The following is an 18,111-nucleotide window of genomic DNA, read 5'->3' as shown; positions in this document are numbered from 1 at the left end:
GCTTAAAGCAGCAAACACTGGCTGAACAGGAGAATCTGAACAATCTCTGCTCCTTTACTCTGACAGGCTGCGGTCAGTAAAAGACTGAAAGGGGTCAGAGGGTCCTCATAGGTACAGCTAGAACTTTAGGTGCAGTCATCCTGTCCCATGGAGGTCCTCGAGGACACTATCATCACGAGGGAAAGGACGTTCTTATTCTTCCAACATGATGGAGACACCAAAAAGAAGGAAGATGGCTGTTGTCCTGGAAGGCCAGTCCTAGAGATCCTAGCACAGTGGAACACTGGCACAGAGCTGGGGGTCTCCCACAACACACTCCAAACAGCCAAGCAGCTTTCTGTGTGCTCAGAAAGTCTGCTGTTCCAGAGGGGGATCCTGAACGAGCAGTTTGTAACCATGGGTGAGACTTGAGTCCACCACGTCTAAACAGAGACCAGGGAACAATCCAAACAGCGAGAACAGCCCCCGAACCAGTGAGAGCTGCATGAAGGTGATGGTCTCTGTTCTCCGAGTGCTGCAGGTGGGCTGCCTGGAAAAGGGTCCCACAGGGGCCAACTGTGCTGATGTCTGGGACAGGGTCTGAGACAGGGTCCTGCTTCGCCTGCTCTTTGCTCCCAAACTTACAGCATTAAAAACCAGTTAAATATGATGTCTTGAATCTATAATATATACAGAATTGTGTGTTTCAAAGCAGAGTGACTGAGGATCGTGTCTGTATGACGTGCTGTTCCTTCAGTTTGGTGAGTGATGGTAGCGTCAGCATTAGTGGATGTTGTTGTGTTACCTGTTTCCCCTCTTCTTCTTCTTCTTCTCACTCACCCACATTTCACCTTCCTCACCTTCATTTCCTCTCGCTTCTCTCCGTCTGCAGCCCCTCCATCTGTGATCACACATAACCCTCAAGTAATTAAGCTAAGAACACAGATGGGGAAGCGGGTCATAAATAAACAACTGTAAGTGATATTAAACTATCAGGGAGAGGAAACACGTCGTCAGGAGTTTTTTTTTAAAATGAGCACTGGCTGAGCAGCACTTCTGACTTCCCACAAATTACTGTCTGAGGCAGATGACAGGAGTTTAGCTGTGGAGACGTTTATCTGATACTGAGGTTTCACACACACACACACACATTATCCTTAAGAACTTACTGCCCAATGGCTCCCTTGAGATGGCCTTTAATGCAGCTGCTGCCTGTTTGTTGCTCTTCTGCCTTCAGTCTTGTTTTCAGTAAGCGAACAGCAAATGCCAAAAAAATGGAGTCATTGTTCCAATATTTATGAGCCTGAGTATGTGTTGGAGCTTCTTTTGTGCCGATAGATGCACAAAGTTTTCATCTAAACCCTCGTTATCTGCTCCAAAGATGCAACAATGAACGGAGGAACGTTTGGAAACGGGAACATATTTCCATTAATGAGGTGTCCGTTTACTTTTGGTCGCATGCATTTAAACCTGTGACACATAAACAACAATAACACCTGGCGTTCCCACTTCATTGTGCTGCACTGTTAATCACGCTATTAGCATCTGAAACCAACCGACTGATGAGAAATTCTCCAAAGAGGTAAAAATATCCACCCGCCAAAAATAGCTACGTACACGTGGCAGTAAGAACTGCCTTCCTCTCTGCAGTTCTCCATCATCTTCCTCTCTTTTCTCACAGCGAGCTCCATTAAAATCATAATGAAACTGTTGCCATTTTTGGAGACTGGGATCAGAAGAGTAATTCATCCTCATTGCAGAAGCTAAATAATTAAAAAGATGATGGAGTAAGGAGGAGAGAAGGAGGCTAAATCTTCCTCGGAGAAGATAGTTATTGTCAATTAATATTGAGGAACAGTGGGGGTGAGCTGTAATTCAGAAGAAAAGAACAACGTGGTGGATGAGCTGTAGCCGGCAGAGCCCCTTTGTTTACTCTGTGTCTGCCGCACAGGTGTGGAGTTAATTTTCTGGGTAAGTGTTGCTTAAATCCAGTACAGTGAGACAGATTTCCCCAGATAGGCCGACACTGAATAATGATGTGGAACTTCATTACCTTCTGTCCCGGCTTTAACAGCAGCATCATGAAACAAAGAGGAAAGACTTATAGACGACTTAAAGCTGGATGTGAAGCCGAGTGGCTCGTCCTCCTCCTGCTGCAGTGTTCAGGCATTAATCAGGTGGAGCGGCTTTGGTTTAAATCAGTCCAGCAGGATGGTAACCAGCTGAAGGTGACTGGTTCTGGATCAGTCTGATCATATTATCACTCAGCTTCTCATGCACATCTGGGTCCTGTGGTCTAACTGAACTGGCCTCTGTGGATTTCAGCTGGATTTGCAGTCACTGTCAGTAAAACACTAAAAAACTCGAAGGTGTTTTTAAGCTACTGTGCAAATATTAGTGATCGAGGCTCCGCTGGCTTCCCACTCGCCCTGTGTCAAACTCCTCCTCCCTCCACACTCACCTCTGGCTTCCTGGGAATGCCCCTGATTATCTCACTGAACTCCTCACCCCACACACTAATTCCATTAGCCGGTCAGGCCAGATGCACCAACTGTGGCCTCCCAGGACTCACCTCAAGGCCATCATGGACGACAGGGTCTTCGAAACCGCTGCTCCCCGTCTGTGGATCGCCCTGCCAGACCACCTCAGGGCACCACGAATGACCTGAAGACCTTCCTCTTCAGGAAAGCAGGCTACTTTATCGAGTTCCTTCTGTTTTTACGCATCGTTTATTGATTGCATTGTCTTTTTTTTACCTCGCCATTTATTTATCATACTGTCTTTTTATTGTTATTTATTATTTTGTGAGGGCTGGCTGCACAGAACACTTATCACTGCCTGTAGATGAACTTGTTTTCAAAAGAGGCCCGAGATTCTAGATCAGCTGGATCTTATCTGTCACTTTGTCAACAAAAACACATGATTTTATGACGATGACATGAAAAACTTCCACAGTCTGATCCTGGTGTAAAGGTTTTATTTCTGGTGCGGTGAGACTGGTCTGCAGAGTTTAATGTGGGATCAGAGCGGCGAGCCAGCGGTGGCTCTCCATCACAGCGTCCCCCCGCTGGAAACATCAATCAGCCTTCAGACGCTGACTGATGGATTTACTTAGAGCTTAGACTGTTTAGACAGACAACTCAGGCCCAGATTTATTGAGTGCTACGACAAAGGTTTGAGAGTATACACCTCCTCCTCTTCCTCCTCTGCTAAGAGCTCTTTCCCTCTTTCTTCTGCACGTAAGTCTCCACCTGTCCTCTAAGCAGGTGTGGGCGGGGCTAACAGGGTCTTGCTGATGTAATGGATCGGACCAAGTCTCAGAGGGGAGTCAGTGATAATGATAAAAAATAATCTGGAGCTATTGGAGAACTTGTATAGTGTGAATATAAAATGTGGGTTTACAATCAGGCTGGTGCTTAAAGTGATAGTGTTTAATCGCACTAGTAGCATCAAGTAGCATCAGCTAACAGTTGTAGGTGAAGTGAACCCCCCTCTGCAGCCTTCTGTCTATACTCTGAGAGGCTTTAAAGGCCTGTAGCAGGCAGTGGGCTGTAAACTTCCTGTAAGCTGCATGCAGAGGACAGAGCTGCACCTGTAAGTCACGTTCCTTTAACCGTTACTTTCTGGAAGCTTGGGTTAATGACAGTGAACCATACTCAGGCCTTAAAGTTTGAGATGATAATTGTTTGTTGATTTGTCACACAATGTGCTATAAACTCCAAAATCAATGTGTTCCTCTCACTAATGTCTCGTCCAGGGCTGTTGTGTGTTTACTCCCACACACATGGCATGCAGACACACACACACACACACACACATTTTGGCAAAACAGGCGTGATATCAAATGCAGTTCTGGGAGGCGTTCAGGTGTGAATGTGTTCGAGAACATAAATCTGAAGAAAGGTGTTGCTGAGGGGGGAGAAAAAGAGTTCTTTGAGATTATGAGCAAGTCAATACTGAGTTTATGAGGTGCAGTACCTCAGGAGCAGCCTCAGGAGGCTGGGGTTTGTGAGGTAACTGGATGAAGTGGGCCGAGCGGTGTCCTGTGAGGAAGCACCGGCGGTTCTGGATGTGTTTGGTCTGTTAGCAGCTAACAGTGGCAGAGTGAGAGGAAGTAGTTGTTGGTATTTATGCTAATATTTTGTGCCTACAAACATGGCAGACAATGACTAGCTAAATGCTACATGTTAGCTTTCAGAGCAGCGTATGGTATTTCCTTCACAGTGATTGTTGCACATGTCTCTCTTTTGAAGAGTTTTTTGGTATTAAAAGTGTCATTTATGCTCATGTGTTTCCTCCGAGTGTGGCAGATAATCACCTCTCGACATGCTAACTGCTACTTGTTAGCTTCTAAAGATCCTCTCCAGCTTGTTTTTCAGTGAATTGTTGAAACTTGTTCTTATCTCTGAGGCATTAGCACAGAACTCGTCGTTGGTATTATCCTTTTATTCACAGGCCGTCGACATCCTGCAAGAATCTTTTCTTGTTTGCTCATTAATCAATAAGTTCTTCTTTATGCACATATGTTATGTCGGAAGTTGTTGTTCTCATGACCACAGGAGGGCGCTCTTTTAAATGTGACCAGTGCTGCTGTTTTCCTGGTGAGAACGGTGTTGGTTCCTCGGGTTTTTGCTAAGTCTGGTTTCATCAGAGCCGAACGACAGAGTGCTGATTCTGAAAATGATGCTGTGAGCTGGAAGGCGGGAATGAGCTGAAATGCGATGAAATATGAGGACAATACTTTGTTGGTTTATTGCAACTGACGGCCTTTGTTCTACTTCGTCATTCTTTGTAGTTCATTTATTGTCTGCACAATACAAACAAATGCCCCCTGCTGGTCTGGAGTGGTATCACTTGCAAGGCAAAGAATCTGGAAGCTTATTACTTGTGCTGTGATCTGTGATGATGTCATGTCCTTATTGTCGGGTCTGAGGTGTGTGTCTGTGAGAGTGTGTGCGCTCTAAGGTCCAGCGGTTTGGTCAGTCTGTGCGTGCAGTTTGAGTTAATGAGTGAACGAGTGAGAATAATTAAACTGTAAAGAGTGTGCCAGCTGCATTGTCTCCTCGTCCTAATCCTCTCCCAGCTGTGGAAGTGCACACGCTCACTCTGCACTGAGCCAGTGCTGCGAAATGTAAAAGAAAACAGGCCGAGTGTGAAGGCGGCGCTTCGGTTTGGTGTGCGGAGGCCTGCAGCCTCTTTGTGGCTCAGCTCCTCAGTCCTCTCAGCCCTCCGGCGAGTTTGAGGAAGAAGAAAATCCTAATGAAGGGTTGAGTAATTACTCCTCTTAATATAAATGTTATAATGGGATTAAAATGATCCCACTTTCTCCCCCCTTTATTCCTCCCCCCTCTGGACTAACCCTCCTCTGGAAGTCTCTCTCTCTCTCTCTCTCTCTTTGCTTGTCTCTCTACCTCGCTTTATCTCTTGTGTTCGTTGCTTATTTCAGGCTGTCTTTGTGAATCAGTCGCTGAGACACTGAGACACTGAGGGCCAGTATCCCAAACAATGTGTGTGTGTGTGTGCGCTAGTACCAGTGTATAGTTTGTACAGTAGGTGATTGCATTTGAATGTGTGTGTGTGTGTGTGTGTGTGCGTGCGTGCGTGCGTGCGTGCGTGTGCGTGCGTGTGTGTGTTCAGAGCAGCATGTGACTAAACAACAGAAAGTGAACATGGCAGCTGCCATGCTGCACAAACTCCCGTTCCTTAGACGAACAGCACACACACACACAGAAGCTTGTACTTGCTATTTTTGTGAGGCCCTTTATTGTCATGATAGTGTCTTGATCCTCATGCAATAAGCTGGTTGATAGAACCATCGCCTTCGTGTTGTGGTTCCAGTCTCGCAGACCGTCTTCACACTCTCTTGTTTGCTGTGTCTTCCTGTGTTGTTTCATCCACCTACGGCCCTCTGCTGTGAGAAATCATATTTAGAACGGTGGTAAATATTAAACACTTTCTGCTGCAGGACGGTCCAGCCAATGACATAACAGACCGTTTAAATGACTAAAAAAAAGGGAAGAGTGTGTGTGTTTAAGTGTGGATGGTTGAAGTCCATATTGTGTTAATGCACATGTGTCATCGTTACATATATTTATAATGCTGTGTATGCAGGCATGTGCCTGTAGTGCAGTCTGTGTGTTGATGTGATGGGCATCATGTCCACAGTCAGATTTTTGACGTTAAATATCAAGAACCTCGACACTTTATGTAAAGTAAAGAGATTCAAACTAAACGTTGAAAATATGAATAGAAATGAAAGTAACTTCTGAAAAGATGTTTTGAGTCCAGGTCTGTCCAGTCACATGTGTTTGGGTAGAGTAGAAGTTACAAATACAATTTTGAGGAAAGAAGAAAACTTTTTTTGTAAGAGGAAGAATTCAGATTTTTTTTAAAGTTAAACTTATGTTGATCTATGATGTTCGATTTAATTAATTTTAAGCAAGAAATATCACAAAAAAAACTCAGTTTTATGTTTTAATTATAAAAATCTTTGCTTTAAATTTGCAGGTTGAGAGAGAAATCACTTCAGTCCTTTTGATTTGTCTAAAAAGACAAACATAAAGGCTTTTATTTTAATTTGTAGGAGACAAAATCTAGATTCTGGCCTTTTATTTTTGAGTAGGTGAAGTCTGTTTACTCATTTTTTGAATAAAATGATAAAGAGGTGCTCTGTGGTCATAATCATGGTCCAAGCAGGTAGGATCCTGTTTAATGCCTACAGAATGTCTTTCAGAGCTCGCCTTGTGTTGTTAGACTAATCATATAAGAGTAAATATTAGTGTCCTCGTTTTAAGGCCACTCAGCCTGCGTGTTCCCTGATGAGGAGGCAGAAAAGTCCAGCAGATGGATTTATGAGGGTGAATGGGCCAGCAAAGAGCTAAGCTAGCTGATGGGGCAGAGCTAATGGACAGCTCTCCACTCAGCAGTTTAGGCCCCATTCAGAGGCTGCTGCCAGCTGGAAACCATGCGCCTCCCGGAGCAGAGCCTGCTGCTGCTGCTGCTGCTGCTGCTGGAAAAAGCCAAAGACTGCTTCCTCACTGCATCATTACGGATTAAATCACATTTATCGTGATGTGCAGAAGTTTACCATCGATGATAATCAGCAGAATGTGAATCTCTGCCCTCAGACCATGGCCTGTTTTCTCTCTGCTCTCATGATTTGATCAGATGTGACTGGTTTGAAAAGGGATCCCACAGCCCCCGCAGGCGTTTAAACACACCGCGCTGATGATGGGATTTCAGACATGCGTGGTTATAAATACAAAATGAAGTGAGTTTTGTGAGCGCGCTGACATTTCTGGAGGATTTCTCAGATCAGTGAATGCTCAGCAGGCTTCGTGTAATTCTCCGTGTAATAAATCACTTTGAAGAGCGGACTTTTATGGACTTTTCCTTTTAATGACTCTGAGGGAGTTTCTGTTTTGTATTAATCCTCCGACTGATGTTGAGTGAGTGCTGCAGGCTCCTCAGCATGATTATCTGACCGCTGGAACTCAACTTGTAGCTGAATTAACATGTTTTTTTTCCTCTTTCTGTTCCTTTTTATATTTTACATCACATTTCTTTACAGTATTTCATTTCTAGCTGCCAGTCTTTGTGTTCAGAACTTTTCATCTTTTTTTTAGCCTTCTGGGCTTTTAAACAGTTTCTCATTCACACGTTCTTTCACAGCTTTTCATAACTCGGTGCTTCTGTGCACACAACTCAAATGTTTGCCTGCATTCTGCACTCATTTTTAAGCTTTCTGCTGAGTTTTCCTGGAGGAGTTCTGTCTGTTATCAGAGCAGAATCTCTCTTTTTGAGGATTATTTGGTCTGTTTCTCTGCATCTTTTAGGAAAGCCTTGGGCAAAAATGAAGTCTTGACCTAATGCATATGCTTTTCCAATTAAAGTGATACTTTGGCTGTTTGTAGAAACAATGAATTTGGTACTGCATTTGGACCAGAGAGAAGAGCTTATTATAATTACAGCCTATTCTCAGCAGGAAAACCAAACATGCAGTCAATATTCCCTCGCAGACTGAGCATGTGAAGGTATTTCTCGGGCCACATCTTTACATTTTTGTGTTTTGAGATGATTGTCACCTCTCCATGATCAGATGATGTCAGGCAATATGTCTATATGTTCCATTAGCATCAACATAGTAGTGATGTGTCGGTCGCGAACGTTTCGTTCAACATGAACTAATCTTATATATGACTCCGGAGTAATGAGTCACCCCAGTGAATGATTCGTTCTCTGACCACACAGCAGGCAGCCATGAGCTCAGTGGGCAGGACAGGAAACAGAAATGATTAGTTCAGGACTTGTTCATCCTCGGGTCCTCGTTCTTCTGTCACGTGACGGGCTGCTCGGGATGCACAGATTCGTTCATTGTTCGCAGCTCAGGCTGTGGCGAGCAGTGCGTCGTTTCATTTGTCATGTGACAGCTACCTACTCACTGTTAAACAACAATGGCAGAGAGGATGCAGGACAGAAGTCGTTAGAGTTTGAGAACCGCAGCCTTTTTTACAATGCCGACAAGAGGGACACAGCGCCACCTGCTGGAAAAACTGAATGAAATGACTCAAAAATATTAGTTAAAATTATTGTTCGAGAGTAAAAGAACTGAGTCAATAAAAAAAGTCGAACTTACCAACACTACAACATAGCCATGTGTTGTATGAGGAGGATGGATTATTGACCAAATATGGTGTTTTTAATGAAGAAGTGTCGGTTACAAACTGGTTAAACACTGATAACAGAGCTGGATGACAAACCGAGATACAGATGGATCGATGAAAGATGATTGATTAGTGAGAAACGACATCTTTCTTGCTTGTATGGTTAAATCCACCTTCACGGAGCTCTCTTTATGGAATCAAATGTCAGCCTGTACCATCATGTCGTAGCTTCTTGCCACACCTTCATTATCTGCCTCCTCTCTGTCATTCTTCACTGACAGCTACAAGCAAGTGTAAAAAAATCATTATTTAAAAAAAAAAGACGGTGGACTGGCACAGATGTTCCTGTAGTCCCTGTGAAGCTCGGAGTCTGTGTGTATTCACCAAAGTGTATCACAGCAGCAGCACCACTGATCTGAGACCTCTAATTAGCTCCCTGTGCTCTCAAACTCCTAATGACCCTCATTCGTCAGGAAATGTTCGGCCTGTGAGTGATACCTAGACGGAGTCTGAGCTCAGGTGGAGCAGAAGAAGAGAAAGGGAGGACTTCCAGGGGAGCAGTTTGATAGACGCATCTTTTTTATTCACACTCGTTAACCTGATGGGGGCATTATGGGTAAAGGGCTGGGGTGATGTCAGATAGGCCTGACTGGAGGAGATCTGGATGATGATGCATTTTTGAGTGTTACTGAAAACATTACAGTCAGTACTCAGGGACAGGGGGAGCTGTAAATAAAGACCTATTCAAGGCTTAATTGCACAATAGGGGTGAAGGTGGTGGTGGTGTCCTGGCCAGGACCCATCTTGGCTTGGTAGGGAGGTCCAGTGGGTGGGAGCAGCTACAGAGAATGCTCTGTCTCCCAGGGTTCGGTGCCCGTTCCTTAGCAGAGAGAGAGCAGGTTAGCATCAGAAGAGCGGAGGCGGTGGGAGGGAGTGTGGTGGTGAAGCAGGTTGGTGGGGTAGGTGGGGGCCTGTAAATTAGGAGAATAACTTTGAACTGTATATGTTGAGAGGGAGCCAGTGACAGGGAGCCAGTGGAGGTTTGGAAGGACAGGGTTGATGTGGTCACAGGTGAGGAGGTGGGCAGCAGAAGAAGAAGTTTATTGAGAACTTTGGATGAGGAACCACAGAGGGTGCTGTGTCAGCAGTCAATTAAAGAAGCGATGAAAGTGTGGATGAGGGTTTAGGAAGCCATGCAATGAGGCGGTGGGTCGATGAAGAGCTGCTGGCTGTGGTTACCCGGCTTTTGACACAGTCATCCACTGAAACCATCACACGTGGAAACCATGAGCATGCTCCTAGTGTCAGTCCTGCCTCACTGAATGACAAGGCAAGTTCAAAGACACACAGACATCCCATCACCTTTCTGGAGGGGTGTCATAAGGCTCAACAGTGATCATGGAGCTAACTGCTGGTCTCCCCTCAGCCAGACAAACGGTACATCACGACATCTAATTTGACTCCAACACTATGAGAAATATTGGTTATTGGTTGTTCAATGGCCATCAATCTTCTTGCTGTTGTCTCTGTGCCTGGTCCTGGTCCACTTAATAGCCCTTGTAATAGACCTCCCAGTGGTTTTCACTCAACCAAATAGGCCACATGTTACCCTACTGTTCAACAAGATCCATTGGCTAAGGACAGTTCTTATGTTACCTCACCACAGCTATGCTCCTCCAATGATCTCTCTCATCTGACACTGCTGCCCCCTGTTTGCACAGTAATCCAGACTAGTTTGAGTTGAGATTTCATTGGAGTTAAACACTCTAGTGCCACCCCAACACATCCAAGAATACACCCATTCCTAACAGCCATACTCTTCTGATCCATAGACCTATGGCCATGTTCGCTTCTCGCTGTTACTGAAATGTCACCACTGACACCAGGTGGCCGTGAGGTACAGAGAGATTTCTGTGGTCTTGATGAGCTTAATAAGCACTTTATATGTCAAAGTTTCATGCTGTACCTTTGAGGTTTTACTGAGGTTAACCCTCTTTGCACTATTCGTCGTTGCAGAGCTAATATTGTTCTCCTTTCATGACCTTCAGACTCTGTTTCAGGCTTATTTGGAGTTTGTGTAAAACTTAAAAGAAATATAAAAGTTGTGTAGCCAGAGTTTTCTTATCACTGCGAGTGTGTGTGCATGTGTGTGTTTTCTTAAGTGTGTCAGAGGCGTGATGATGTGGGATTTCTAATTAGCTCCCCTTAGTCTCAGACTCATAATGGGCGTCATTTATCAAAAAATATTGAGACAAAACTATGTGTCTGTAATGTGTGCCGTGAAACAAAAACACACGACACACTCACTGTTATATTATATATTATACAGCACGGAGCGTTCAGACACCTTGTGGGAATGTGGATTTTCATTTAGGAGCTAGACTGTTTAAATGTCTGAAATATGGGCAGAGTTTAAGCTGCTACTTCTGAGGCCTCAAATTTAAAGACGAGTCGTTTCATAAATAAAATCTGCACGTCAGCTGCGGAACGTGACTGCTCTGGCTGCTGCCGAGGCTATAGATTAACAAAGCGGCCTTTCTATCTTGATCCACAGACATTCCGGATTGACCTCGGCTCCGATAAACCCTGACTCTTTGCCTGGATGTGGAAACATTGTGGCTGATTAGTTTATTGAGGGCACTGAAGCACAGAGCAGTAATTCACCAAAGAGTTATATTGCCTATTCTGCTCAGAGTTTTATGGGACCTTTTCAATTAGCATGGTCACCGCTGTAAACAGACCAGTTGCTCGGTGTCTTGTCAGCTTTATGCTCGCTGCATGGTTACAGTCAGACAAATGTACATATAGAAAGACGAGGCGGCTGGTCAGAGAGCTGCAGGATGTGGCGCTCATCTCTCCTCCCAAAACCCAAAAGTGTGTGTTTTGATATTGTTTAAAAACTTTTATGTACAGTTGTGTAACGATTATTGCTATAAATGCTTCCTTAATTGATCTTTTAACACAACAATGGTGCTGAAATAAGACTGTAAACATGCTAGCAGTGCTAATATGGTTTCTATTTCTGTGCTCATTTAAATCTTCTTTAATTGCCTTGAAATTAATTTCCTTCATGGAACATTTAAACTTGTGAGTTCTACATGAAAAATTCAGAAAACCTGCAGTTATAGTGACACCTGTGGACGTTTAGGGAACTGCAGTCAGTGCAAACCTGTTGGTGTTATAGCTCTGTATGTGTGTGAGCAAGCTTCCCTTCCATCAGTTCTACATTGCTGTAGCATCATCCATGCTAACTTGCTTAGCGCATGTTGCTAATGATAACGTCAGTAAGAAAGCTAGCTAAGCTGAGCTAGTGAGCTCTGACTGTGATGTGAGCCGATAAAGTCCTGAAGTTTGATTATAGGATCACATCGACTCACATGAGATCCTTTGTATCACATATGTGACACAACATGCAGGACTTTCAACCTTGAACCCGCATGTGAGTTTCAGTCTCAGTTACCATGGTTACAGCTTCAGCCATCCAGAAAAGCTACCTGAAAGGGAGCAAGTGCTGCTACAGGAATTCTACTGAAGTCTGTTGGTTGACTACAGGAGTGAGCATCACACCGTTCTGTGATGGGAGTGAGAACGCCAGGACAATATTTCACCACTTTAGCTACTAATGTTAGCTAGTGTTGCACACTGAAGCTACACACTTCATAACGAAGATGCCGACGTCATTTACTCTGGATTTTTGTTAAGTTAAGCAACACATTGCTTCAGATTTTGGCAATAAAATGTAATTGATACACGCACATCAATTCCAAGTCTTACATATAGATCCTTTAAACGTGCTGTTTTAGAAGGAGTTCATGTCAGGTCGTCACAAAACAATACTAAAAACAGATGTGATGATGTGCTCCTCTGTGTGCATGCTCATCACTTTATCAGCATACAGAGAATGAGGATGTTTTGAGAGAGGACACTGAGCCTGTGAAGACCCACAAGAAAAAAAAACAGGGGTATCACCCTTTAACCTTAGAACCAGCAGCCTGTGGTTTCTCCGGGAATTTATGCATCAGTCTGAATATGAAGCAGGACAAAAACCACCACTGCCAGCTACTTCTACACAGACTGCTGAATGCATTGATTCCGAGGCTCTTAAAGGGTCATGATTTTCGAGTAAATGCACAGCACATTTAACATTTACTGGCCGCAGGCTGCCTCATTGTGCAGCGTTCAGAGTGAAATGATGAGTCCCTGTTCTTCCTCTGTCGGGCTGCGCTGATATGCTGCACATAAAACCACCAACAGCACGCGTGCTGCTGCAGAGGCGGGTTAATGAATGGATTTAATGATGGGATCAGAAACAGCCCTGCAGGTCACACGTGTTAGCAGGTCTGTCTGCGTGCGCGCTGGATGTCCTGCAAACATCACGCTGGTGTCACGGTGTTAAAAGCGCTCTTAGTAATGATGCCTCACAATTAATTGGCTGATGATGAGGCTAGTTATGATGTAATCTCTCTCACTCTCTCTCTCTCCTGCACACGGCCAGCCCCCTCCCTCCTCTCCCTCTCTCTCTCCCGTTCCCCCACCTCTTTCTCTGTCTTTCTCTCCTATCCTAACCAACATGGCCGCTAAGTCGGATGGAGCAGCGGTGTCTGTGGAAGATGACAACACGCCCAGGAGCCTCTCGGAGCCGGGGAACCCCACAGCCCGGCCCCGCTGCACCGCCGCCGGCGGGAAGCCCTACACTCTGCTGGACTGCTGCTGGGTGCTCTGCGCCCTGCTCGTCTTCTTCTCCGACGGCGCGACAGACCTGTGGCTGGCCGCCGACTACTACCTGAGAGGCGACCACTGGTGGTTCGGCTTGACGCTCGTCTTTGTCGTGGTGCCCTCCGCTGTCGTGCAGGTGTTGAGTTTCAGGTGGTTCGTGTATGACTACTCGGATCTGAGCAGCGGGGATGGAGCAGCGAGCGGCAGCGGCAGCAGCGCGGCGGCGGCGGCGGCAGGCGCGGCAGGCGCGGCAGGCGGTTCAGCCACGCTGGCCGACAGCACTTTAAGCACCAAGGACAGCGACCAGCGCGGTGGGAGCGCGGCGGCATTGAACGCGAATGTTACCCCGGTGTACACGTCCTCTGCCCCGCCTGCGACGGCTGCAAGGACCGTGCCCCCCCAGAGGTGCTGCACCGTCTGCATGTGGGTCTTTCAAACCGTACTCCACGTCCTACAGCTGGGGCAAGTCTGGAGGTAAGACCGCTTGGGTGCAAAAAGGGGTGTGCTTGCGTGCATGTGCGCGTGTGTGCTGGTTAATAGGCTATTCACAACGCTATCCTGCTCGAGAGGTGTGTGTGTGTGTGTGTGTGTGTGTGTGTGTGTGTGTGTGTGTGTGTGTGCGCGCGCGCCTCTGTGCACGTGTGTGTGTGTGTGTGTGTGTGTGTGTGAAAGAGAGAGAGAGAGCGAGGCTCCGTCCCCTCAGAGCTGATCTGTAGTATTCCCTCTTACACCGAACTTGTAAAAATATGACTAAGTCCCTCCTGAGCTGAACCTTTTTGTCCACCTGCCACTCGGTGACAGGGTCTGGACGCCTGCATGCAGTCGCCTGAGCGCTACGTGTAGTTTCTCTCCGTCTGTCATGGTCCTGATATGCTGACAGGAGTATTATAGAGGCTGTGTGGTTAGACCCCGCTGCTCCTCTCTCCTTTGGCTGCTTGTCATGTTGGTGCTGTTGAAACTGAATCTTTCCCCCCCTCTACAAACACACACACAAATAGTGTAGTTTTTGGAGAGAGTGGAATTGTAAAATAAGAGGATGCATGGGGAAAAAATCTTCAAACTGATGTGCACTTTTCACTTGGGGGGGTTCTGGGTTACAGTGGTCAAAAGTGGAGGTTCAGTCAATGCTGCAGCCCAAGCAGCTGAAAAGAAGCTCCAGCTGGCTCTGATGGAAAGGTGTTAGCACACCCAAAGCAGTCATGGTGCCCATGCTGACCCCTGTCCATTGCTAAAAGCTCCAACAATGGAGCAAAGAAAGAAGGCGCCCGGTCTGATGGTTTTCTGTGACATCACATGGATGTCCCGATCTCAGTGCAGATACCACGGACACCACAGAGTCTGTCCCTCTCGTGTTAATGCTTTGTGGGCTTGTCTTCTGCAGAACACCTTGAGTGTTTCTTTGTGCCTGTGTTACAGTGCTGTGTGAGCTCTCTCAGCCTCAATACTTCTCATATAGGTGTGTATTGTTACGATTTTTGTTCCGGGCTCAAAGAGGTAAAAGTCGCCTAAAGCACAGACTATAGAGAAATGTGTGAAAACCTGAACAGACGTTTGTGCAGCAGGATCGTATTGTCTCCTCTCTCCCACCTCATTAATCACACACACACCTCTCCGATTAGTCTTCAGACTCATTTGTTCAGGTTTAAAGTACCAAACTTTATTTAAAAGTGGCTACTACACTAACAGTATAATAGATTAATGAAGAAGTGCCTCTGCTATGACACCATATGCATAATATGGACAAAAGTATGTGGTCACCACGTATGTCTTCCTGGTCTCCCCTGTCCAAGCCATTAATCATCTGTAAAGTCTGATGAAGGGTGACGAGGTCAGGACAGAGACTGGGAGGATCATTTCTGGGAGCCCTCTGTGCCAACGAAGACGCAAAGTTTATCATCTAAATCCTCATTATCTGTTCTATATCTGCAACAATGGAGGTTGAGTAATCATGGATAGTCACTAAATAATGTGATCAGTCATCAGCTGCAGTAAGATTTACACTGTTACAACTAAAAACAGACTGCACAGGGTGTCCATTTACTTGTGGTCACATGGTGTAGTAGCATAGTAGTTTGTAAATGCAGGGTTTTCTGCAGTGTTTCAACATTGCATTATTTACTATGAAAATGTATATTTCAGTGCATTTTAATCTAAAACTACTCGTCTCAAATGCAGCAAGACCTTCCACCTGAACAGGCTCTTCTCTTAGCTCATCCCCGCTCTGTCTACAAGACCCACAGCACGTTTGATTTATTCATTATTGTATGTTTATTTGTGTAGGAGTTTAGCTTGAAGCCGTGCAGTATTTATCAGCATGAGCTGCTTCGCAAAGCATGTTCATAAAATAAAATCCAGTACAAACGACAACGATACGAACCTTCATAAATTCACGAGGAAACGCTTGACATGAAATACAATGAAGGCATTATTTCCTGAATGGTGCCCCCTACTGGCAGCAGGAAATAACCTGCTTATTTTTACAGAAACAAGCACAAAGTTCAAAGTTTGAAATCCAGAATGAATTCCTCATTTTGTGTTAAAAAGCTGGTCCCTTGGTGTTGATCCATCCATCTGCCCTGCTGACCTCCTCCCAATGTGGACTTCATTACCTCACTTAGATCCACTAATATGAATAAATAAATATATATATCTTTTCCGTCTGTAGAGGAGGGCAGACTTCTAACAGCTGTGTGTCTGATATGAAGCTGATGCTGGGCAAGCCAAGGCAAAACGGGGAAAATAAAAACATGCAGAGTGGACCAAAGACTGTGAGACCAGAGGCTGAAACATGTCAAAACACTCAAGACAAGTCTGAGATAATAAAAATATCCTGCAGTCAGAGCCAAGGCTGGAATAATGCAGAATGAATGAGTAAACATTTGGAAATTCTTGTGGGTAAACAGAAGGAGAACATAAACTCATAAATGCTCTCTCAAAAAAAACTCTTGTGCAGTATTTAACATTAACATATGGCCATTTACAACAGCTGTTCAGCTTTTTTTTTAATGCCTCACAAAGAGCTGCGGGTCCAGCAGTGCGAGACTTTTTTGCCATTTTTGTCTGCATGAAATTAAATTACAGGAGCTGTGCAGCCTCGCTATGGTTGCCCTGGTAACGTTGACTCTACTTTGACCTCTGCATCTCAGTGCAGGTAGAAGACACAAAGAATTAAACAAAGAACAGCTGCTTCCTGAAATATGGGAATTTTTGCCCTAATGGCAGACAGTAAGGCGCTGAGAGGGCGAAGAATCAAAATAACAGTTTCCCGCATGTTCATATATATATATATATATATATATATATATATATATATATGTATATAAAATATATATATTTAAAATATAGATATTTTCTTTATGTAATATATATATGTATAATAAGTTATATTAAATTATTTACATATAATTAATATATAATAGTATGTATATGTAATTAATATATATAAAATTCATATATATATATATATATATATATAATTCATATATATATATATATATATATATATATATATATATATATATATATATATATATATATATATATATATATATATATATATATATATATATATATATAGAACTCTGTGGTCAGTGAATGCTACTGAAACCTCTCACTTTGTAGCCAAAAGAAAAAAATATATAAATATATATATATAAAGAAATTTAAAATGACTGGTTGAGACTATATTATATATTTTTTTTTTCTTTTGGCTACAAAGTGAGAGGTTTCAGTAGCATTCACTGACCACAGAGTTCTCCTCCCTCTTACCTCCTCTCTACAAGCTAATGTCTGTATTTGTGTTTACACTTTAGTTGTAACCAGTGATGTCCTTTTTTAAAAAAAAAAAAAAAAAAAAGTGGCATGTGCTGTCTGGCAGAGGATACATGCCCTGTGGTTTAGACTACCAATGCATAATTAGTTCAACCAGAATCAGGTCAGTAGTGTGCAGACAGTCATTTAATGTCTGCAGTTAACATGAGGTGCAGATCCTGCAATCGATGCTGGTACACAGACTACATTTAGTCATAATTAGCATGGCCAAATAATGTTTTTTGTATTTCTAGAGGTCACAGTTTATGTGAAAGGGTTGAGGTGGATTCCCTTAAAAGATGTTTTAAAGATGTGATGCAACGTTTGTACAACCTGCAGGACTGAAAAATGAAGGCAATCCAAAAACTGCCTTTAATTTTTTTAAATTAAATTAAAAATGTGGAATATATCTGAACGTAACAGATCATATACTGCTGTCTTATAGACGCTACTTTCTTTGTCTGCTTATGGTGTGGACGCACTAAACACTTTTCTGAGTGAAGAATCTGAAATGAAGTGATGAGCCCTCAGCAAACATCCACTGAGCTCGTATTTTTTTCAGTGTTTGATATCAGCGGATTAAAGAAGGATAATTCCATGTAAATCGGTGTAAATACTGACAGAGCAGCCTGTGGTGATTACAGTCTGAACATCACTGATACTCCCTGCAGCAGTGTGACCCAAAGCATGATGTGGAGGTCAAGCTGTCACTCTGCCAAAGTGAAAAGTCCCTCTTAAGAGAAACAGGCCACCATTCACAGCCACATACACTGCACAAAGCCCATAATGCATTGCAGCATGAAGGCAGGTTGGAGGTTTTGAATCAAGGTCGACTTTACCTCTTCTGGAGTGGAGACTCTCGCCTCGGCTGTCTTATCGCTCTTTTCTATCTTCTTTTAAAACCTAGCAAGGTCAGCATCCTGGGAAATGTAGGAAGTCTCTT

At 44.1% G+C, this 18,111-nt stretch overlaps 1 protein-coding gene across 1 annotated transcript in view; it reads left to right on the top strand.

Moving 5' to 3' along the window:
* Positions 1 to 3,550: 3,550 nt before the first annotated feature.
* xkr7b (XK, Kell blood group complex subunit-related family, member 7b) overlaps positions 3,551 to 18,111 on the top strand; it is a 62,397-nt gene continuing 47,836 nt past the window's right edge. The window contains exons 1-2 of the mRNA XM_028410178.1: positions 3,551 to 3,573; positions 13,138 to 13,832. Of these exons, the coding sequence (XP_028265979.1) occupies positions 13,213 to 13,832 (620 nt within the window). The 5' untranslated portion in view covers positions 3,551 to 3,573; positions 13,138 to 13,212. The remainder of the gene's footprint in view (positions 3,574 to 13,137; positions 13,833 to 18,111) is intronic.

Source organism: Parambassis ranga, chromosome 7 (assembly GCF_900634625.1).
Source record: "Parambassis ranga chromosome 7, fParRan2.1, whole genome shotgun sequence".
Lineage (NCBI taxonomy): Eukaryota > Metazoa > Chordata > Actinopteri > Ambassidae > Parambassis > Parambassis ranga.
Note: the sequence above shows the minus strand (reverse complement) of the source record. Positions and strands in the feature narration are given on the sequence as shown.